The 24,312-nt window shown below is 34.1% G+C and overlaps 1 protein-coding gene across 6 annotated transcripts in view; it reads left to right on the forward strand.

Moving 5' to 3' along the window:
* Positions 1-24,312, forward strand: part of Spock3 (SPARC (osteonectin), cwcv and kazal like domains proteoglycan 3) — a 381,013-nt gene that overhangs the window by 110,361 nt on the left and 246,340 nt on the right. For 4 of the 6 annotated variants that reach the window (XM_010629856.3, XM_033765453.1, XM_010629858.3 and 1 more), the window contains exons 3-4: positions 22,808-22,816; positions 22,920-22,965. The exons of 1 other annotated variant lie outside the window; for it this stretch is intronic. In XM_010629856.3, coding sequence (XP_010628158.1) covers positions 22,808-22,816; positions 22,920-22,965 — 55 coding nt within the window. The remainder of the gene's footprint in view (positions 1-22,807; positions 22,817-22,919; positions 22,966-24,312) is intronic. One more of the 6 variants, XM_010629857.3, reaches the window with a different exon arrangement.

Genomic DNA, 24,312 nt, shown 5'->3' on the forward strand with positions numbered 1-24,312 from the left:
GCTATTGGAGTCTGATTCAATAAGTTGCTGGCTGCTGTCTCTGTGTGGTGAAGAATTTCCCCATGTTTTCTTCTAGGTTTTCAAAGGTTTAGAGGTCTGATGTTCAAGATCTCCATGGTCTGTTTCTTTTTTCCTCATTGAGTTTATTGGTACATCTTAGGTTATACACTACAGTTACATTCATCTTTGGGATCTTGTACCTTTCCATGACAGGTCTTGGTTCTCATTTTCTCCCCTTATCCCTGCCTCCCTTGACCCCCTCCTCCTTTCCCTATTTACAAATACTTTATTTCTATTTTTTTTTATTTTCTCATTTGTTTTCTTTTCCCTTATTACCTTTCCCTTACCCTTTCCGCTTCCCCTACACCTTTAGCCCTTTAATTCTTATTTCACATTGTCATTTATATCATTAGGATCTTTTTTGATCATTTTTTTGGGGATTCCAAATGTCTCCTCTACCTGGATATCCATATCTTTCTTAATATTTGTGAATTTTCCGGCTATTTTTTCACTGAAAGGATTTCCCTGTCTTTAGTCTGTAAGTTGGAAAGATCCTCTATTCTAAAAGCGCATAAGTCCTGTGCCTCTTTTCTGTGAATATTTTGATTTTAATATAATGCAAGTAGTTATTAATAAAGAAAATATAAAAAAATTCTTCTCTGAAAAAATATGACAAATTTGATATTTCACTTTGTATCAGAGGCATTGAGTGTTATTTTAAAATTTTCATTCTTTATTACTTTCTGAATATATTTCATTTATTTTTAAATCTTGAAAAATCTGTCTGCTGCTTGATCTGGTCTATTGATTAGATTTCTTTATTATATTTAACTTGTATTTTGAATTTCAAAGATTTATTGCTTTTTCAATATTTCTATCACTTTATTAAATCTTTTATTTATATCATCTGTTTCCTCCTTGAATTCATTCAGCTGTTTTCTGTACTCTTTTGGAACTCTTTACATTTTTTCATGTATTATCTAATATTTTAATACTCTTAACTGTCTTTGGAATTAGTTACTAGCAAATTATAAATTTTCAGAAGGGTCATGGTTTTTGCTTTTTGTAATTCTGTGCTGATATTTGCTTATCTTTTGAGTGAGATATCCCTTCTACTTTTATGAGAAGTCCTTTTAAACAAACAGTCTTCTCTTGAATATGTATCCAGGAGTATCAGATTGTTGAGAAATCTTGAATATATTTCCAGGTGAGATTCAGAGTATAGTTTTCCTGTTAATTCTTTAGTCTGATTTTATATAATGTATGCTGTGTCAGAGACTGAGGTTCTGTTTTCTTGATAGGCCTCAGAGGAGAGGTCCTTTTAATTTCAGGAAATGTTGTTGCAGAGAGCAGGGTGTGTGGAGTAAACCTCTGTGCTTACTTCTCTAGTTTCATTCTGAAAGGTCATGAGACCAACCGTTGCTGAAGCCCCTCATAATAAAGGTGTCCATAGCCTTTGTGAATTTCTTTGTGTTGTAGAATGGATGTCCATGATCAGGGTTCCCTCAGGGGAACCTACTTGGGTGTGGTGGTGGAGTATGTTTATTGTGTTAGCCACCTCCATTCTTTTAGTTTGAATGTGTGCTGCATTTGGTGCAGGGCTAGGCCATGCATGGAGTAAAGTCCATGGCTTCTCATGTGCACTGGCAGTGTAGTTCAGCAAGTGTGTCTACCCAAAGTACTCAATGACATATGTTCATTCCCAAGCATCATGTAGAAAGAGGGTGACCAACAACAGTAATAAGGAACAAGAATGAATCAAATATAGCAGTGGGGTAAAAACTGAGTACCAACTGTGAGGTCCACAATCCTTACAGCTACTAGAGGAAAAATAGAAACAGAAATAATATAAATGAAAAGCAAAAAGATTCCAAATATAGTTAAGAGAGAAAAAAATGGGAGAAAGGAAGCAAAAGGAAAGTGAGAATACTCAACAGAGAAAGGCAGATAGTGAAGAAAAGAAATATCCGGCTCGGCGGTACATATCTGAAGATTCTTTCACCCAGGAGGCTGAGGAAGGAGACTTGCATGCTTGCGATCAGCCAGGGTAACTCAGAAACTTTCCATCCCAAACCAAGCAAATAAACCAAAAAAGGGCTTGAGATACTGTTCCTTGGTAGAGCACTCCTGAATTTGATCTTCAGTACCCTACTCCACACATACCTAAGCGCAAATTATAAAATTAAAAAGAAAAAGAAAGAAAATAAAATAATGTTAAAAGCAAAAGTAGCCAAAAGGAATAATTAAAAGAAAAAAGTTTTACAGTAAAAACAAAATGTGTGTATATATAGACATACTATTCAGCAAATACAAATGAAATTGTAATGGAAAAGGAAAGAGCTGTTTCCATTAATGTGGCCCAAAGAAACAGGTGAGGGTGAACAATCACTTCCTTTTTCAGTCTACGCTTTCGGTGTCTTCATAGGCTATGCAACCCTTAGGGAGATCAAAATTCAGTAGTATTCACCCTTTCATCCTTTAGTGCTGTTTCTCTAGCTGCCAGCTAAGTGGTTTGAGGTCACAGCTGACACAAGTGACTGCCAGCTTCCCACTCATCAGGCACAAGGTGTGGACCAGGAAGTCTCCCTGGTGGGAGTCTCTAGCCCTACTTCAACAGGCCACCCAAGTCACGAGTTTTAGAAGGCTAGTAGATCCACTCCCTTCTTGAATGTTGACCAAAACACTGCTGCACATCTTTTTAAATAGGCCTGTTCCGGTGGCGTTCGCTCAAGGACCACAAAGGGCTGCAAGGGAGCGGGAAGGTGGAACAGTAGAGCAATATTTGCTTGATTTATGCAGAAAAGGAAAAGTGCTGTTTTTTCCAAAGCAGCAAGTCTGAGTATGACCTTTATCTGATCTCTCCGCCACAGCACCATGCTTACACTGAGTAATGCTTAACACCTCTTAGGCACCAGCACGCTAGATAGTCCTTGGATCAGCTAAGTTCAGCCTGTTTTCTTCTGTCTCTGTGCCCTCTGTCACCCCTTCTGCTCTGCTGCCTTTATGTACTGATGTACCCCTCTAGCTATCTGTTCTGATTACCTGAACTTTGGGGGTCTTTCCAAATCCCTACCTGTCCAATATGGAATTTCAGTCCATTCTGTCCTTTACTCACCTCACTCGGAGTAGGCATTTTTCAGTTGTTCTTATTCCAAGTCATAGGAAAGATGCAGCCTGCTTCTACGCTGCTGTCTTGGCTTCTCTTTTTTTAAATTTTATTTTATGGGTCCACTTTTGACATACATAATGATGACGTGCATCATAGAGACAATGTACCTGTACAGAAGAGATCTTAATTCTCATCTTTTCTCCATTCTCCTCTCTTCCCTTCAACCCTTCTTCCTCTTTCCATTTTAAAATTTTTATTTCTATTGTTTTTGTTCCATTTTTTAATCCCTCTTCCCTGCCTTCTCTTCCCTCCCTCTCCATACCTTGTTCTCTTTCCCATTTAACTGTTTTCTTCCTACTTCCCGATTTCTATCTATTTTGGTCCTTATTGATGCTTTGGGTGTCTCACACAAAAGAAACGATGCGACATTTCAACATCTGCACCTCTTATTTTGTGTGGTTGCATTTTTCATCATTGATGTATCATGTTTTAGTGGAAGGGATGCAATTTTATATTTTATTGAAGTAATTTCAATCAATCTAGTCTCTTCTTGAAAAATGTTCACATTATGTATTAACTCCTGTGACCTATCAAAGTTCAAGCACAAAATCGGTATTCTATGAGTATGCTATGATTAAGGTATACTTTCTAAACAGTCACACTCACTTTTTGTGGGGAATTTTCTTCTTATTTTATTCCTCCTTGCTTTCCTAGCTTTCTTTTATTCAATATACATTCTTCCTCTTATTGCCTTGCCTTTCTAATAGAGGGAAATGTTTTTTTTTGTGTGTGTGGTATTATTGAGAAAAATAAGCTATAAACTCATCCTAGATTTCAAGTTATTAGAAAATGGTCAGAGAGAAATGGGCGTATGGAACATTTCACTTTTTTATTCTTTAGGATTTTATTAATATGTTTAAAAATATTACACAAAGTTGTTTTATTTTTCTCCATTATTCATGAAAGTACGCATTTGTTTTTGATAAAAATCACTTCATATGTTTCAAAAAACCTTGTGTCCACTACTCTGCTAACAGAATTGAGAGTAATGATCAGCATGTGTTTTAAATAATAATATGAATAAATATAGAGTTTATATTTACATATAAATATGTGGTCTAGAGAGTTATTAATAGTTTTAAATATTCTTTGTGGAAGACACTATCACCACTTGCAAATGAGGGCATGAAGCTCTGAAATTGAATATAAATAACTTGTTATATAATGGATAATTTTAGTGGCATAATTACATGCCAATCTTCCAAATGTCTAATTCTATAAGTATTTAACATTTTATTTTGAAACAGTAATTTAGTAGTTGATTATGGTTTTAATCAGTTCATCAACAATATACTATTTTTGCATATTATGTAAGTATTTAAATACCTCGAAGCCCTTGAGTATCATGCAATATTACATTTTTTTTTTTTTAATGATACCAGGGATCAAACTCGGAACCTTGAGCTTGTGAGGCAGGTGGCGGCACCACTAAGCTAAATCCCTGGCCCTGGAATATTACTTTTTAAGTGATATTTTAGCCCACAAGGATCCAAAAAACTCCTAGCGTCATATTTGAGGGGACAATTTGAAGTAATTTATTGTGAAATGCTTGAAAAATATTTTTACTTGACATAATCTATGAGTTAATCATTTTGCATTTTATGTAATTAAAATTGACTGGATTTAGTTTTTCAATCTTTACAGACATTGTCCCCTAATTTTTCATGTATAGCTTCATTGCTGCTTTGAGTCTTTACATTATTTAGATTTCTATTATTTGTTTTACCAATGTAATACTAATCAACAGTGGTTATTTTTGGACTTTAAATACTCTATACCTTGAATATAAGTAATGGTTAGGAAAGTGATTTTAAACATATCCGTGTCTAGGGCTGGGGATTTAGCTCAGTGGTTCTGCTACCTGCTTTACAAGTACAAGGACCTGAGTTTAATCCCGGGTACCAAAAAATAGGCACTATTTCTACAGCCTAAGAAATTAAAATGATTACATGATCAAATATCTAGAAACTTTACAAAGAAGGAGATGCCAATATAGCAAATTGAATTCATGAAAAATTGATGAACATCACTAGTCATTGTGTAAACACAAATTAAGAAATTAAATACCACACACATTATTGGAATAACCAAAAAAATAGGATAAAAAGGAAAGATAACAATACAAAGTGTTGGGGATGATTTAGTGCAACTGTGACTGATACCTAAATATTTATCCAAGAGAAATAAACTTGTGTGTGCACACCAAAGCTGTTATAGGAATAGCAGTTACACCCATGCTTCCTTATGTTGGTCAACAGTTCAAATGTTCTCCTACTATTGAATTCATGCACACATTATTGTACATTTATACAGGGAGCGTTGGCAAAAAAAGAGTAATGACACATAAAAAAGTGATTTTTGTCTTAAAAGTAAAATCTAAGTGAAAGAAGTTAAATTTGAAAAACTGGATCCTCTATGATTGCCTTTATGTAACATTTGGAAAAGACAAAGCTATCAAGTCAGAAAGTTGCTCAGGACTCACCAGGACTGATGAGAAAGGAATTCTTCCTCAAGGGCTTTGCAGAACTTTTCAAGCATTGGAACTGGTATTCATCTTAACCATAAACGCTGGGCAGACCCACTGTTCTGAACACTTTGTAAAAGGGTGAGGATGATGTGTATAGATAATAGATCAAAGATTGATTTTTCATCAAAGCATTTTATTTATAACGAGTAATCTGGAAGTTTAGACAGTCTCAGCTATACTTCATGAGTGTACGTACCGTATTTCTGGCTGAAGATGTAAAGACCTCACCTTTTGGCTTCTTTTTAGAGTCATGTAAACTTTTAAAGATGGCCCATTACAGAATAAAGTGTTTATAACTTCCATGTCAGCATAAGGATTAAAAGAATTAGGACACACAAAAAATACTCGACTTTTTTTTTTTTTCAGTCTAGGGGAAATTAGAAAATTAAGTTAAAAAATTGAAAGATAAGTGATGAAGCCTTCACGTGGGCTGCTTTCCTTGGAAAGCCAGGTCTGGACTTCACATGAGAAGTTGCAGCACCCCTTATATATACTCTTTCTATTTTGTGTGTTTGTTTGGGGGCTCTAAGCAGTTCTCCCATCTCAGATATTATATATTTTTTGAATTTGTTATTACAAGTTATTCATGAGAATGTTTCCCCATGTATTCATCTTCACAACACTAGCTTCTTATAACAAAATACAGGTGTAATATGTACACATTGAATGAATTGTTGAACATAATATATTTGGATTTCGACATGCATGAACAACAAAGAAAGCTGATTGCACGTGTATGTACAACCAAAATTAAAATATTTACAGCCTACTTACAATTATAAAAGGTGCAAAGGTATGATTTATAATCAGACATAGGTAAAAGCTACTATAAAATGGATTTTTAAATGTGAAAATTTATGTTTAAATTTGCTTTAAAAATACAAATGATTTATTGAAAACATCAGTCTTTTAGAAGTCACATTTGTAAGACAGCCTGCACTTCCTGCACATTTATAAAGAGAAAGGTTAGTTAGACCCGGTGGCCTCTGTCATCATGGTTCATAAGTTTAAGCTCTAAAACCCTAAGGTAATGAATGACTTTCAGTGTCCTGTTAGCAGCATCAGCATTTTCTTAAAACTGCAAGAAATTCAAAGTTTCACACTTACCTAAAGACTACCTTAATGTGAACTGCTGAGGATTAGGTCTGGAAATCCATAGAGTAACAGATTTTTATATGACAATTAATCTAGGTAATTCTATTGTAAGCAAAATTTCATGAATGCCTTAAGGCATCTATTTTGGATTAATTTTTCTCTTTTGAATCTATTATGGCACTAATTATGTGATATCCTAAGGGAGAGTTAAGCAAAGAATAATCTTGTCTTTTGCTTCTTTTTTGTTTGTTTGTTTTTTTGGCTTTTTGAGACAGCAGAGTCTCTCTATGTAGTTGAGACTGACCTGGAACTCACCATGTAGCCCAGGCTGGTCTCAAACTCATAGCGATCCTCCTGCCTCAGCCTCCTGAGTGCTGGGATTACAGGCGTGCATCACCACGCCTGGTTTCTAAAATATTCTTTCTAGAACTATAAACGATGACTGTCAGAAGTTCACTCACTTCCTCAGCATTAGTCACATATGTCATCAAGTTTGGCTCCTCTGGCACTGACTCTTCCAGGTTCCATAAGATACAACAGTAAAAAGAAATCTGTTTTCACCTCACTGATTTAATTAAGCATAGTTGTGATGGGAAAAAGCCAAAGAGTAGTCGGTTTTAGCTTCCTTATATGTGGAAAGTAAGTGAAACATGAGAAAATACAGTATCTTCCATATCAGTAATGGTGTTTACTTTCTCAATGATAACTTGAAATAAAGTCAGTAACTTTGTATGATTCACTGCAGAAGAAATCTCGAATAGCACATGCTCACCAATCAGCAGTTCTAAAGGCTTCTGAGTGATTTCCAAGAGGTGTTTTGTGGTAAAATGTAGTTAAGATTTGCTTAAGCATCAAGGAAAAGAAAAAGAGCAGATGTGTTCTTAGGTTAAGATTTGTGCGTGAAGTATGTTCTATTGCTTTAGTACTGAAATATTCCTTTTCTATCAGTGGTGCTAACTGTAACTTCAATGTATTTATTGCAAATATGGGATGAATTACATACCATGTTTTAAGACAGTAGTGATGATATACATTTTAAAACATTCCAGCATATAAAATAAGAAAGCAGAAACTGATGATCTCTGCCTGGGTTCAAATTCTGGCCTGAAATTCACAAGCTCTGTGATCTTGGGCATGTTGTTTATTTATTCTCCACTTGCAATTTTCTCGTTGATAAAAAGAAAATATAGTAGCCTCTGCATTTCATAGAATTGTTGTGATTATTAAACAAGCTATCGCTACTTCAAACACTGCTTTGAGAAAGATAAACATTGTAAAGTAATAAAATAATGTGGTAAATTGTGGAAGTAGTTTTCTTTAAAGAAATACTTCATGTCTGCATGCTTTATGCCCAGGTATATGATCACTGTAACTTTCTGTATCGTCATTGTACTCTAGGTAATCTACCTCAACAAGGAGTCTGTTTATTATCAGTCTTGCATAATGGCTACATTTACCTACTTTCGAGGTTAGTGAAAGAAGTCATACTTGAAAACATTTGTATTTTTATCATTCATAATTCAATGAACAAATATTTTAGTCAATTTTTGTATGACATTTTTTTCTAGGGAACCTAGAGACTATGAAAAGAGTGAGACCTACTTGATGATCTTAACAAGATTTATATTTAGTGTAGTAAATTCATGCAATATAGTGACAACTAATACAAAATGGAATGTGAATATTTCCACCTGACACAACAATCAATTGTTCAGTATTATAAGCACTTCTTAAAATTCTTATAAAAGACAGTGAAGTATACCTCATGTTTATTTCAAATGAACAGTTGTAAGCATAACACATTAGAATTTTCAGGTGAATTTCTGCAAGTCACAAAGCTTGTCACACTTGAGAGAATCCACAATTCTGTTCGGAGTGATCTGATTTCAAAGCCAGCTTCTCTTTTGTCTGCTTTGCACTTAAAAGCATGACTGAAATGAAATGAACATGATCCTCCAGTATGGGCATCTTTTCCTTTTATTGTTTGTGATGTTTGATTTATCAATCCCCAGAGATTGGCATGTGTTTTAAGTGTCAGTCCATCCACCTATGGAAAAGTACAAGCAGTAGTAGATATTTATGTGGCTCATGTTTCTGTTGTCTTGGAAGTCTAGGGTCCAGGGGCTGTATCTGGTGAGAGCGTTCTAGTCATGCCTTATAACATGTCAGAAGGACAAGGAGTACTTATGAGGTAGAAGGGTGGAAGAAAGAACACAAGAAAGAGTTCTCCTTCACAAGCAAACCACTCCTATTATGATCAACCTTCTCCCCTCTTCTAGAGTGAATAGGTCCATGAAGCTGGAGCTCTTATTGCTGTTTCTTCCGCGAGCCCGCTGGAGGAACAGGGTTCCGGGGGCTGGACTGGGAGGGCAAGGCCCAGAATAGCTTATATAGGGTAAGTTGGGGAGGAGCCAGGGTGGCGCTATTGGATCGCTATTGGATAGGGTAAGGCGGAGGTGGAACCAAGGTGGAGTCAGGATATTTGGCTCATCGTTATTGGCCATGTTCGTTTTTTGGGTTGTATGCTTTAGGGGCTGAGGCCAATGGAGTTAGGACTTTAGAGGTTTTGAGAGGAACAGTTTATCTGTTTAAGGTCAAATCTCTACACACCCGAGGGGGCGGATTATTCTAGCCCTAATAGGCCTCAGAGTTTTCTCATGAGAGATGGGAGCCGTGCTCCTGACTCAGCCAGACTTTAACCTGATCTTCATCTTATGATTTAATCACCTCTTCAAGATCTCACATTTTAAAATCATGATGGCAGTTAAATTTCAACATGAACTCATGGGGGAACATTCGAATCGCGACCATATGTCTCACTTCAGTAAATACATTTTATTACATGAAACTATGATGTAATTAATAATGTGGCTCACTTTGGAATAACAAAGCAAGAGCTGAAATAAATTTCTTTAGATGAAATGTAATGGTAAACTACATTGTTTTCCATAGACTTTTTCTGAAAATATAAATATTAATGAACTTAAGTATTGATTTTATTAATTTAATGGAAAATAATTTTATTTTAATACACAAAAATATATCTGTTAAAGAATAAATGAATAAGCTAAAGATAATAATCACCCAACTATCTTACTGAAGTAATCCAAAAAGAAAGTTTTCAATAAGAATTTTCTTCTTTTCATGCATGTAGGGCAAGTATCCTGTTTTCATTAACAATGGATGTCTATCATTGACCATCTGTGATATCAAACATGATATTTTGATATGTAAATAAGTGTCATTTAATGAGATGTATTTTATGTTCTGGGATCAAAATACAAAAATATATTATTTCTGCTGGAGCTAATATGGACATTATTCTAACCATTTATATGTTGGCATCAGTTACCATGTATGAGACCTTTACAAAGGTGGAAAATACCTGCCTAAGTAGAAATAGAGGGAAGGCATCACAGCAATCCAACAGAGCACAGCATAAAAATTCAGTCTATTTCTCTAGTATGTAAATAGAATGAGTCTCTTTTCACTGTTACCTACTCTGTCATGATGCTTGATTCCTCTTTGTACGTTCCAATTTCACTGTGTGACTATTTCTCTTCCATTTAAATAAAAATATTTTGGCATTAAAAATAGCATAAATCCCCATCTTCAGCATTCTAATCAGGATAATGTAATCACATCTCTGAAAGTCTAGAAAAATTCTCACACATATTAAATTTCACTTCAGTGCAAATGTGAGAGCTCTCACCTAAGGATACATCTCTTCATCTGGTGATAGCTTTATCATTGTCATCATCAAGGACTGTTAGTTAAAGTGTTCTGCTCTGTGCCAGGCATTATAATTGAATTTTACATAAATTATATCATTTAACCTCTCCCCTAATCTTCCAAATTGGCTATATATTTTTGGCAAATGACAGATTAACATAAATAGCAATTAAATAGTTGACTTGATTTAATCACTTCACTTAGGACTTTTTTCAGAAATCACCTTATTTATGATCTCTTGGAAATGGTCAGGGAAAGAACATTAAAACCAATGTAGAGATCCTTGGCTAAATCTGACTTTTGCATTTTAGCTGCCATATGACCATGCTGAGTACTTTTCAGATGCCTGCCCAATTTGATAAGCAACTTAATAATAAAAAGAAACCTCTGCTGTTCCATCTCTCTCTCTTTTCTTGTTTTTCTCCCAATTCACATTCCCATCATTTTTCCATATGGGACTTTTTTTCTAGATTCAACAAGATCGGGGAACAGGAAACTTGGGGTTATTACTTCCTTTGATCCCAACATTTTCCTCACTTGTACTAGCTGACATTAGAGATTTTATTGAGGTCACTGGTTGGCTCAAATAAGCTTACAGTCAAGTGAACCCATCACCTGGCCTCCCCCTGAAGAAAAGCAGGGGTGGGAAAGGTAAGAAAATGGATTCTTTAATTAGTAAGTCTTTCACATCCAAACTGAATTTCCAGAGGCTTTTGGTACTTAAAAGATATTTTTTAGAACATAAGCTCCAATACAGATGGATATTTTCATGTTTGGTGTATTTAGCTTACACTGTCAATTTAGTGTTTTAAAATGAAAGTTCTAAAATTATAACTTCTTGTTCATTACTGCTAATAAAACATCCTATTACATGTTTTCCTCATTTGGTAACTTGAGATTATACTTTTCAGTATATTTAGATAAATATAATTTGTCTTTTAAACAACTTCCAATGTATAAACAAAAATTGAGATACCCAATCCAGTGTTCTTGAGTGTGTTAAAACACCTATTTTCATAAGCCATAGAACTTGATAACCTTAAGTTTGAAATATTACAAATTAAGGATTTGCTTTCCCTACATGAACTGACCTTGAAAAACATCTGTACTTCCTGTACAACACTTCATATCTGTAAAAACTGACAGTTAACCTACGTAGGAAATATGCCATTATTTAGTGATCATGGCTGAAAAATATAACACTTTAGGTTTAAATCCTTTGCAGCTCAAGAAATTAACTTTTAACATCTCAGCAATATAAGTGCTATTCAGGAAACAAACACAGTAAACTAATAACGTGTAAATTTCTATAGCCTTCCTTTGTTGTGGCTATCCATATGAAATTAATGTTAATATAAATTAATCGATGAATTTCACATTATTAATGCTGACCTATAAAATCCAGCTAAACCAGAGCATTTCAGTTAGACAGTTTTACTGTGAGCACTGGTTTTAAGCCAAACCTGCCTTGACTATAAGTATAAAAAGAACCTTAAATGAAGGGCTATGTTTTATTGTATAACCAGAGAGTTGTACATTATAAAGATTATCAATCTGCATTCAGAGACCAGATTGTACACTTGTTAAACGATGGATAGAGGTGCTAGGAAATGAAATGACATTGAAGCTACCACTGGGAAGCGTAATAATTGGGCAAGTGGGGTTTGTTTTCCATTGTTGCCCAGGAGAACACATGCCAGTAGGAACTATGAGACATTTCCCAAAGAAGGGTGATAAGGAACCTGACATGTGTTTGGGTTTTGGTTGGCTAACTTTAGGGGAAGTCTGAGAAAGTGGTGCTTTGCTTTGGGTGTGGTGTTTACAAAAATGATGGGGCAGTTCTGTAACTGGATAGATCAAAGATCATCCATCCCTGTAAGAGAAAAGTCTGGATTTATAAGGAAGCTCTGATCAGTAAAGAACTGGCAGTCATTCATGTACCAGGAAAGAAGGCCACTTGGTATTTTCTAAGTTTTACTGTGACATGTTTTGGAGTTACCTTCTGTGAGATAGGTACTGTTCAATGGAAAACATATGACTTAGCTATAAGTCACAGAGTGTAAATACACAATGAGACCCAGCTGTGGAGGCATGACAGTGTCAGATATCAGGGTTGTCCTCTCATGCATCTCTCTTTTTTTTTTTTCTCTCTCTCTCAGAAGAAAACCTTCTAGCCTGGCACTCTTTTAGGATAGCATTTATTTCTATTAAGAGCTGATTACACACTGGTGGATGCTGTGGGCCCATATTAGTCAACAAGTGAAAACATTTAGGTAGCTTGCTTCTATGTTCTTCAAAATCTTTGCATTCTCAGTCTTGAGAAACTGACCAGCTATTTGCAAAAGTTCCAACTAGAATGCAATGACACAAGACGAGGCTCAGAAAACTTCTGTAAAAGGTCAGACAGTAAATATTTCAGGCTTTGTGGGCCATATGGTATCTGAAAAAACTAGGCAACTCTGCTGTTAAACTCCCCAAAGTAGCCACGAATAGTATGTTCACAGATTAGCAGTATTTTAATAAACTTTCTTTACAAAATAGGCAATTGATGGTTAAATACAGATTTTTGGAACACTGATGCAAAGTCAGGATCACCTGATCTTATGACTTCATTAGCCACCTTTCACATTCAAAAGGGATAACACAAATCCACACATATCTAACAAGGATTCTAAGTTCATGCTTTTTCTATCCAACCACAAGAATACATGCCATGTATCAATATGTTGACTAGTATAGACTCTCATATCAACATCTTCAGTAACTCTGACACTATTCATAGAATATTGACTACCATTTAGAGGACTTTTAATATTAGTTACTTAAGTATTAACTAAATTTAGGGTTTATATAAAGACTACATTACACACAAGTTATTGACATTTTCTAAATGTTTAGTTATGCCGTACTGACTCAAGAGCCGCAATAACAGCACCAACAAGGATTTAAGGGACAGACCTCAAAGAAACAGTGGCATAGAGTACAGTAAGTAAGCTGCCATAGAACACAGTGACCTGCAGGCCTTTCTATGATTTCCAGGGTGTATGCTTCTACCCACCCTCCCTGGAATAGGGAAGCACTGTGGTTTGTGTTTCAGAGTCTATTTGAACATCATGTTTAGGGCTCTCCTGTCCTAAAATGACCTGTCATCCTAAGTTATCCTTTGTCCTTTATGTTTTCCTTTGGAATGGAGTTGGGAGGGAGACTCATTCCCATTATTAAAATTCTGGTACTACTCAACAATACTGTAATTATTTTTTAAATAATCACCGACTACAGGATCTCAGGGACATTTGTAATACAAAAAAAAAAATGTTGATCCATGAGAATAGCAAATTGCTAGGAAAATTGGAAAGTTATTTGCAGATGGCATTGCCATTGTCACCCAAATTCTATAGACCATGTCACTGTGTCAGGCACTAGTACAACAGAATAGCAGTCACTAGATTGGGACAATACTTAATGGAAACTGTTGTCCCCTTGCTTTAGATGTAAAATATCTTAAAAAGCAAGCAGCTGATTATTGAGGACAAATATAGCTATTTGTAAGCCTGAAAACCATAAAAAATAGGTCTAGAAAAATGATAGAAATAGAGAACATCTATAAAAAGGCAAGGTTATTTTCTAAGCATTTTGCAAAACTTCTGCTTGGTGAGAGATTGCTGGCTCCCCCAGAAAGCACATATGCTTGTCTTCTCAACATAGGGATTTTTAAAACTCTACTCACCGATTCTCTATCTAAATCCCTTTATCGTTATGGCACATATGGCCTCCAAACGTAAATCTGGTAAACAAGGTTCAGATGTAATTTAATACCCACATTAGAGTACATTTTAAATATTATGTCACTAAGTCCATAAACAACTATGCTAATATATGAAGTAGCTCAGCACTGCTCAAAACACATCGCAGTTGCCAGCACCATAAAATCCCATTTACTTTTGCTTAAAAGTGTTTGATATTGAGTTTGCTTTCCACTGGACTGTAATTAACGACATTCTAAACTGCTTACAAGATTCAATTGACTGACAATATTAATCACACATTCACAAAGAAATTGGCTATTACATTTTTTTTCTTTCCTATGTGTTGTTGGCATCTAATCACTGTTTAAAACTAAGGAAATGGCCCTTTTCCACCATGCTCCATGGGCATTTATTTTCTTAGTGCACTTGGTCTGTAAAGATTTTTTGCTATTTCTATTGGATCGAGACTGTAAATGTCTATAGACATGGAATAAAACCAACAAATAGTATTTCTTGTCAGGAGGAACAGTTTATTCCAGATAATTAAACTCAGGAATGTTCAAAGAAAACACAGCAAGAAGCATAAATTAGGATCTATCACGGGATATAGGTCGTTCCTCATGAATGGATACTGACAAAACAATTTTGTGAGAAGCTTTGAAAAGTCATTAATAGTTTTGAAAGTTCTGAAAACTGGCACATTTTGTAGAGGAAAAGAAAGAGGCTTAGGTTTATGTTTTAAATGCACTTCAGACATTCACAGATGTAGTTCTTTTATATTTGACAGTGTCTTTGAGCTTCCCTTTAAGAATTGTGCACATAAATTTTTATGAATGCTAGGAGACTTTTAGTTTTTGTTTTTTCTTGTTGTATTTTCTCAAATGCCATTTGGAGAAGCAAAGAGTACAACAAAAATATCAAAATAGAATACATTTAGGAAGCCGAAGACATCTTCCTCATGATTGTAGAATTTTTCCATTATTCATAAACATTATATAGAACTATATTGTTTATTGCTCTAGAGGGAGATACCAAGCTCCAGAAAGCTAGAAATACTTTCTGTCTTACACTCTGTATTCATGTTTTTTTTTTTTTTTTTTTTTTTTTTTTTTTTTTTTGTAGAATTGCAACGTAATTCTACAACAGGGTCAATTTGCAATATTAATTTACTTTAAAATTCCTAAATTATTTTGCATAACATATTGCTACTTACATTTGAGAGTTAATAAGATAGAAAACTGGAGAGTGAAGTGATTAAGAAAATAAATTCAATAAGCACATTATTTGGGTTTGAGACTAGGATGTAAGAGTCCCTGGTAATGAGACCAAGTCACTTCTTTCCTCGTCTATAAATTGGGGTTTAAGGATGATGCCTACTTAGATCACATGGTAATTACAATTTTTAAAGAGTTCCTAGAATATAATAAGCAGTATATAGAACTTACTTCCATGACACTTTAATGCCTAGACCTTGGACTTGGGTACTGAAGGTTCATGCAAACATCCTAAAGTGTTGATTTTTCTAGAAAGCATAAAAGAAGTCTATAACACAGTCTTTCTCTGACTCAAGAAACAGAAGAAAAATGCCTCTTGTGGAATCAAATTTAATGATAACTTTGCCTATCTGTCTCTGTCTAGCCTCCTTTGTTGTCATTATAACATTAGCACATCTCCATCATTTTTTTGCTCTTCAAGACTGCTGACACCTCTCTCTTTACACACACACAAACACACACACACATGATTTGTGATGAAGTGGTAATGACAAAAATAGGTTCACAGTGATATTATGATATGGTGACAGTGAGCTGTTTATAGTTGCTGACTACTTTGCATTTTCTGGGGTCTATATTTTTACTTTCTGGTGTCTTCTGCATGAAACATCACACATTGACATTTTCAAGTCACAGTTCTTACTGCATACACAATGACCCTGATCATAGCAAGTTAAGGCAGTTTAATAATTTATATGTAGCTATATTGTATTGCTGCTGTGCCTATATCTTCTTCTCTTTCTCTCTCTTTTTTTTTTTTCTTTGGTACTGGAGATCAAACTTGAGACCTTCTGCTTGCGAGGCAGGTGGTGGAACCACTGAGCTAAATCCCCAGTCCTGTGCCTATCTTTACAGTCTTTGTTTTTTTTTTTTTATTTTTTTATTTTTTTAAATTTATTTATTTATTTATTTATTTTGTGGAACCAGGCATTGAACCTAGGACCTTGCACTTTCCACGCAGGCACAGGCATCACTGAGCTAAAACTCAGGCCCAACAGACTAAATTATATGACAATGACTGTATCTATGTTTTCCATCTGCCAATGACAGATGGTACCATGATGTCTGGAGTATAATGTATTTCATGAATGTTTGTTGAAGACCATTCTTTCTTGCCTCTCCTTGACTTCCTTCCCTCCTTTCTTCCTTCCCTCCTTCCTTCCTTAACATTTTTGTTTCTCCAAATGCGTTCATCTTCAGTGATTAAGTGCATTAAATAATGAAACTTAGGCTGGGAATGGTGGTTGTAGAAATGACTGTAGTTTTAAAAGAGATTTTTGTCAAAGTATGTATAGAATGATTACCATTTCAAAGCTTATATTTTCTAAACAGAGTTCATCAAATATTAGAGGAGTACAGCTATTTAAAATGCATATGGTATTTGGTATCTAATTAATATAAGATAAAATTAAAGCCTTCTGGTGAATTTCACCCAAATAAGTTTTTGTTTTTTATTTTGATCTCAACTGATGTATTTTAATGCAGCTTTCAAACATAATTCTGTGCAGTGTTTTATGCAGATGTTTCATATTGTCTTATTTCCCTTTCTATTTTTTGTAGCTCTAACATAAATATGATATATTCATTTTTATGGTTAATTGTATGTAAAAAATCACAAATTCAATTAATAAAAGGAATGTATAAAATTGAAAACACTTCTAATTTTTAGATATTGCTCTCAAGTAATGCCTTGGTAACTCCCCAATTATATTGGATAACGCAAAAGTGTCTTACAGTGAAACATATAGCTAAATAATTCTTGTACACCTATGAAAATAAACTGCTTAAAATGTTTTCTATTCTATAGAGTGTTTATTTTGGTAGGTAGACAAGGTACACTTTTATATTGGTCTCTATTATGTATGATTTTAAGTGTCATTTAAATTTTTTTATTCTATGTGACATAATAATTAAAGCTATAAAATGTAAAACACCATATATTTACTGCTATTAAAACGTTCACTCTAATTTATGTTTAAATAGTTCAGTAGACTTTATTTTTTAAGATCGTTTAAAGTAAGCAATACAATGAAGCAGAAGATAATCAGAGATTTCTCATGTATTCCCTCCTTCACACGTGTCTGGCCCAGTTATTAACCTCCCTTGCCAAATTGGTAACATCTGTTACAATTGATGAACCTATAATGACATTTCTTTATTATCTAAAATGAATAGTTCACATTTTGTTGTTGTTGTTGTTGTTACCGGGGATCAAACTCGGGCCCTTGCACTTGCAAGGCAGGCAGCAGAACCATTGTGCCAAATCCCTGGCCCAAATTTTACTCTTGATATTATGTATTATATAGGTTTGACTGATTGGTGAACTTTGGGGACCTTTACGAAATGGTTTGAGAAATTGAAAGTTCTCATTTAAAATTTCATAGATATTTGATGGAAAAATGTGTTGATTAATTCTAATGGCAATTAGACTTGAAATTTCATATATCATTAGTTTTGTTCGATTTATTTTAATTATGTTTTATTGCATTTTACAAAAGTTTTCTGCAGTTGCTTACAAAAGAAAACTGATTTCTCACAACAAATAGCTTTTGAGCATTTATAATTTGCATAGGTATATGAAATAATACTTACTGAATTTTAAAAGAGATGAGTAAGATTTGAAATCCCTTTCTTGAAAGTCTTGATAGAAAAATGAAGAAATCTCACTATTGTCAAGTGAGTAAAAGAATTTCCTACATTCTGTTTCTGTTGTAGCAAATCTCTAAAATGGCCTCTACTAATCTCGCAATGCTATTAGTCATAATTTTCTTTTCAAATGTGACCTGAACTATGTAGCTCTCTTTTGACAAAATAGCGCTGTTGTGTGCCCTGCCCTTCAATAATGGTTTTAGAAAAGGTGGTGTTCGTATTATCTGTCCCCCTCCCTTACTTGCTGTCCCACACTGAAGCAAACTCTAAGTCGAGTTTCCCTGGGAAGAAGTCTTCTTTAGTGTAGTTAGTCATCACTTCACAGGAGAATTCATGGTAACGATGTTCATTGCAATAATCGCTGTGTTTCGAGATAGCTGACAACAGTGTAGCTAAAATACTTATTTATTTTCTTTCTCCTTGAGATTGTTTTCTAGGTTTTATAATCATGCATAAGGTCGTTATGGAAATCTCTAAAGAAATACTGTCGACCTTTTACTACATGGATTTTTTTTGGCAAAGCTGTCATTTGTTAAAATATATATCAGGCTGGAGATGTAGCCCAGTGGTGCTACAACTTCCTAGCCAGTGCAAGGTCCTCAGTTCTATCCCAGGAATTGGGGGAAAAATATATATGTGTATTTATGTAATTTGTGAGATGTGTCATAGGATCCTCCAAATAGTATTGTCTTTGTAATTGACTTATAAATTTAAATGTATATTTATATATGCACAATTACATGTATACATTATATATATGAAAATATACACACATTAACATTAGAAAATTCTATATTCCTTTTAGAACTGCATTATTATATTTGCTTAGGATATGAGCATGCTGTATCAAAAATAATTACTATTGATAACTACTAATTTGACACACTCTTATTTTAGAATTTTGGCTCTAAAAGCACTACCATCTGTTTCAACTTACGATTGTGGAATATGCTTTTATAATTTAAAAATATTTTATAGCAGTTTTAAATTATATCCTTCAGGATGATTATGGGTGATAGTACAAAGTTGTGTCCATAGACCTCAACAGTATGTCTATTTACATTATTTGTATGGGTGACGCTTTCAGAGCAATTTTTGTCAAGTATTTACTTCAGTAAGATTGTGTTGCCCACACAGCTCTTTGTAACCATGGAAACAGCTTCAATGGCTTAATAATGCCCGATGTGACACCTTAGCATTACCTTTGTGTTCTCAACTGTTGGACTTTATGGGCATTAAGACTTTTCTAGCCCCAGTTGATCATGTAAAATCTAGAAGGATATTTAAGCTATCCTGATACAGTTCCAAGCTATAGATTTTCATCTGACAGTAAAATAATTTATTAGTGTAGTATTAGTGTAGATGTAGCAGTTGGACACAAAGTACTACATCCTGAGTTTTGGATATAAGCTTCTTTTGAAGTATTGTGTTTGGAAAAAAGTGGTTGCCACCAATTATTAGCGGGAAAATAGTTCCTTTATCATAAATATAGTGTTTCTTCCCTTTAGTTTCTTTCTTAAATTAATACTTTATATTTGTAAAAAAAGAAATTTATGTATTTATTGTTTTTGCTAGAAGAAAATAAAACAGTATAAGAGAACAAATATAGAGGGGGCATAAAATAAATCTATAACAAATCACATGTTTAGCTACTAAATATTTTGAGGTAATACTTGCACAGTTGTAAAATACACTTAATAAAATATTACCTGAAAAACCTGCCTATAAAATTGAATATATAATGGCCTCTTCATATTATAAAACATTTGAGAAGAAACTCTGTTGCTGGTAGAATTTTTCTGTTGTAGGATGTTTTGTTCATTTTTCTTTTTGTATTTTCCAGTACTCTACATCAGTGGTCCTCAAATGGGTGATATTTCATCCAAGGGACATTGGGCACTCTGGTAACACATTGGGTGAGAATGTGTACTGATATCTACAATACTGGAACCCCACGATGCTGCCAAACAGCCCTCAGTGCACATGACAGCCCCCCTTACCTTCAATGTGTCAAATATTTATCTGGCCTGAATATCGATAATAACACAGTTGGAGATGTTGTACCCTGTACTACATATATATTTCATTTGAAACTTGAAGAAAAGACATAGCATTAAAAAACACAAGGAAAAAAATACTTTCAATACTGTAATACACATATCATATTTTCCTTTGTCAGCTATCTTGTGAGAAACTAACAATTGCTATTTCTTTAACTGCAAGAAATTGTAATAGCAAAAGTGTAATAGCAAACATGTTAAATTCTTACTGTCTCTTTCACTCAGTTGTATGAGATTTTGAACCTGAGCAACAAAAATCCAACTCTGCCTGCTGAATAACTAAGGTTCTGCCTACAGTTGTCTAAACCAAAATTTCTCCATGTGGAGCCACTTCTTGAAGTTTTTTTCTAAAGCCCTGGCTGGCTTATTTTGGAAGCTAAATTGAAGCTTGAGAACACCCAGTATTCTCATAAAGCTTTTTGAAACAAAAGAAATTGTGCCTGAATGAACACTTATGAAAAAATACTTTTATTTTTCATCCTGGCAAAATTCCTAAGATTTAATGAAGTGAAACCATTAAAAAAAGTCCAGTGATGTGAGAACACAAAGACTATGTCTAAAAATATTCCAGAAAGCTAACTACTTTGCTTTTCCATACAATAGCCAGACTTGAATGTTGCCCTTGACTTGAACAAAAGAATCAGCCTTCTGCTTTCCACTGTGATTATAGATTTTTATAGCTATGGTCCCAAACTAAACTAATTTAATGGTGTTATTCTGAAGGAAGTTAATTGCAATTAAGGTTAGATTTTACCATCGTAATCTTTTTAAAATATACTTTTACCATGGATGAGTCCATGGCTGTTTTCAAGAAATGTAAATAGTTAAAGGATATTGTCAGTGGTAATCACTGTTTGTCCAATGACACTGTCCTAAGTCACTAGCGAGATGAACCTTGATCTTCTGAGTAGCTATTAAGTGCTAATACTGCCTCTATGCCAGATGTTGTGCTGGTATTTTGTATATTTTATGACTAATTCCCTTAGCACCCCTCTCAAATAAGTGCTATTTTTCCAGCTTTAGTTACAAGGGTCTGAGTTCTAGGTCCTCACCTCTTCCACAGGAATGCTACTAGAAATCCAGATTTAAAATTCAAGATTGCCTGACTTCAAATCCATTATTCATTCCCTCGTGTTCAGGTTCTGTTAGGCTTCAGCGGAGACAAAAAAAAAAAAAAAAATAGCTGTCCACATCCTCACCATTCTTGGAATAAAAGCTAATCACCCCTAAGCAGCAAGACATAAGTTAAAAGATAAAAGCTATCAAATGAATATGTTATCATCTTCAGCTCAAGCTTTGAGATTCTTAGTGGAGTGATTTAATTTAAAAGCTTAGTTTTCTGAGATTTTTATCACGATGAAATTATTTTTAAAAAAATTAAGCAATCATTGTTTATTTAATTATCTAGTGACATTATCATGCCTTGATCTAATCCTAGATAATTTAATGTAGAACCTATGCTCATCGATTATCATCACTTCCCTCTCTAAGACGCTGTTTGCACATTCTTATTTCTTTTTTCATCTTTTTCATTAATTTGATGTTGATCAGTGAGAGAACATAAGGTGATACTGAACAGTCACAATCAATGAAATGTTTGAAAAAATAATCTAAACTTTTTCATAAATAGGGAGTTGTGTTTATTTTAATAATTGAAGTAATTACCTGTTTATTGGCAAGTACATCAGCAAATGCATACTGTACAAAGAATCTCTGCTTTGCTTTTTGGATTTTCCAAATTCTGTGTTCTTAACACGAAGTTACTTGAGTGAATACAAGTAAAGAACAAAAGAATTGTTTTCTTTCCACCATGATGTGCTCAGTGAAAACAGAATGCTATTTTGAACTATGAAGTCTTATTTTGCTAAGGATAAAGTACCTTTTTAAGGCTTTGGAGTAGTAAAAGCAGTAAATAAAGTAGATTTAGTTCATTTGGTTTTGCTTTTGAAATTTTTTCTCATATACATTGCCCCAGTTGTATGTTTAACAGTTATATTTACTAAATGTATTATACATATATTGCATTGATTTTTTCATATTAAAGATTTCAACATTAGCCAGGATTTAATTAGGTGTGCACTTTTTTCAATATCCCAGTTGCATTTTGATGAATTCTTTAGATATTCAATTAACATGTGAATGATTTGCATAAAGTGTATTTATTCTCTATGGGCTACTGCAGAATCACTTGATAATTTCTTTGCTGTATTAATGGTTCCATTTACTACTTTACTAGTGGGAAATGAAACTGTGTAATTGGAAAGTGGAATATACTTTATAGCATATTAGTTTACTATAATTATCAGGATGTTATATTATGCATTGAATTGCAATTGAGAGTAGAACATTATAATATTTAGGAGAAGTAACAACAAAAAATACTTAAATTGTTATTGTAACTATTGAATTGCAATGAAAATGAGCACAACCATTGAAAGACGTTTCTGTGTCTTATAAACTGTGTTCCCTTTGATAACTTTCCTTTTTCTTGTGTCTTCTTTGTTTTTCCTTTATTTTCTTTTTTTTTTTTTATAATTTGCTGCTTGCCAATGAAGGAAGTAGAGGTGTGTATACAACTTATGTGTTTCATATATTATTTTATATTTTATATAAGTCCCTACATTGAAATTACTCATATGTACTCAATTCACCTCATTTCCCCCTTAGGATGATTATTTCCGCACGTGGAGTCCAGGAAAACCCTCCACTCAGGGTAAGAGTTTAAATATTTAAAAATAAAAATCTTTAAGTGGATAATGACTGTACTTTAAAAATGATACTTACAGTTGGATTCGATTTTAAGATAGAATTTACATGAATGGAAAAATCATGAAGTGCTTATGTTTATTTCAGCAAAATATAGAAATGATCTAATTATCATGATTATATAAGTGTATCTTTTGTCTTTTCTTTTTTTAAATACAATATTTATATTATTTAGGCTTTTAAAAGCTATCATAACCATTTTTATTACTTGATATAAGAAACTTCATCCAGTTTTGAGTGAATGCTGAAAAATACATTTTTTGTGCAAAATTTTCAAACAAGAAGCTTTTCAGTCTCCTTTTCAGTTTATAAAAGATTTCATTGAAAGTAGAGCATACTGGTAATTAGACTCAACTGAAGTCTTAACAAGAACCAAAAGAAAAAGCTTTCTACTAAATTAGGAATCTCTCATCTCTGTGCACACAGCTTGCAGTTTTGCTTATCTCGTCTTCAGAAGGATAAGCAGGCGTGTGGGTGGGAATGGAAATAGTTCTACATGTAGAATGAAAATGGGAACATCAAATACAATACAATCATAATTACATGAATAAAGAAATTTGTATACTACATTCCATGATATTAGAGCTTGTGAAGCTTGCTTTTAAGGTTTGAAACAAAAGAAAACTCTGGCTTACATAGGCTCCGTAATACCATTGCAAAGACAATACTCAGTGAATCAGTACCAGTTGCGCATATCAGTTTTCTGGTACTATGATAAAACACCTGAAATAATTTACAAAGGGAAAAGACTTATTTTGGCTTGTGGATCTGGATATTTCTGTCCAAGTCTGGGTGACTTGTTTGCTTTAGTCATCTGCAAAAGTAATTACACCGCGATGAATCACATGGCAGAGCAAACTACTTGCATCAAGATTCAGGAAGCAAAAAGTCCAGACAGAGACTGGAGTCCCACAGTTACCTTAGGAAGCACGCACACCCTGTAAGGACCTCTCCGAAGGCCTCGCCTGTTCAAGTTTCCATCACTGCCCAGTAGTACCCCAGAGGCAGAACTGAGCCTTAAGCATATCCATCTTTGTGCGATATTCAGCATCCAAATTGTATCATGTTACAAACAGAAATCTTTTAAAAAATATTTACGGAAATGATTGAATGGCAGTTATACTATATTACTGAAAGGAGCTTAGCGTTACTGCTATGTCTACACAATTTTTTTGCTTAATAATTGGGAAAGATATCACAAAAGCAAAACTCTGAGTGAGAACCTACTTCCATAGACCTGGATTGCCTTCAATGTCCATGTTACTCTGGAGTCAGAAACAATCATTCGAATCCA

The sequence above is a fragment of the Fukomys damarensis genome, unplaced genomic scaffold (assembly GCF_012274545.1).
Source record: "Fukomys damarensis isolate Sample0158 unplaced genomic scaffold, DMR_v1.0_HiC HiC_scaffold_18, whole genome shotgun sequence".
NCBI lineage: Eukaryota > Metazoa > Chordata > Mammalia > Rodentia > Bathyergidae > Fukomys > Fukomys damarensis.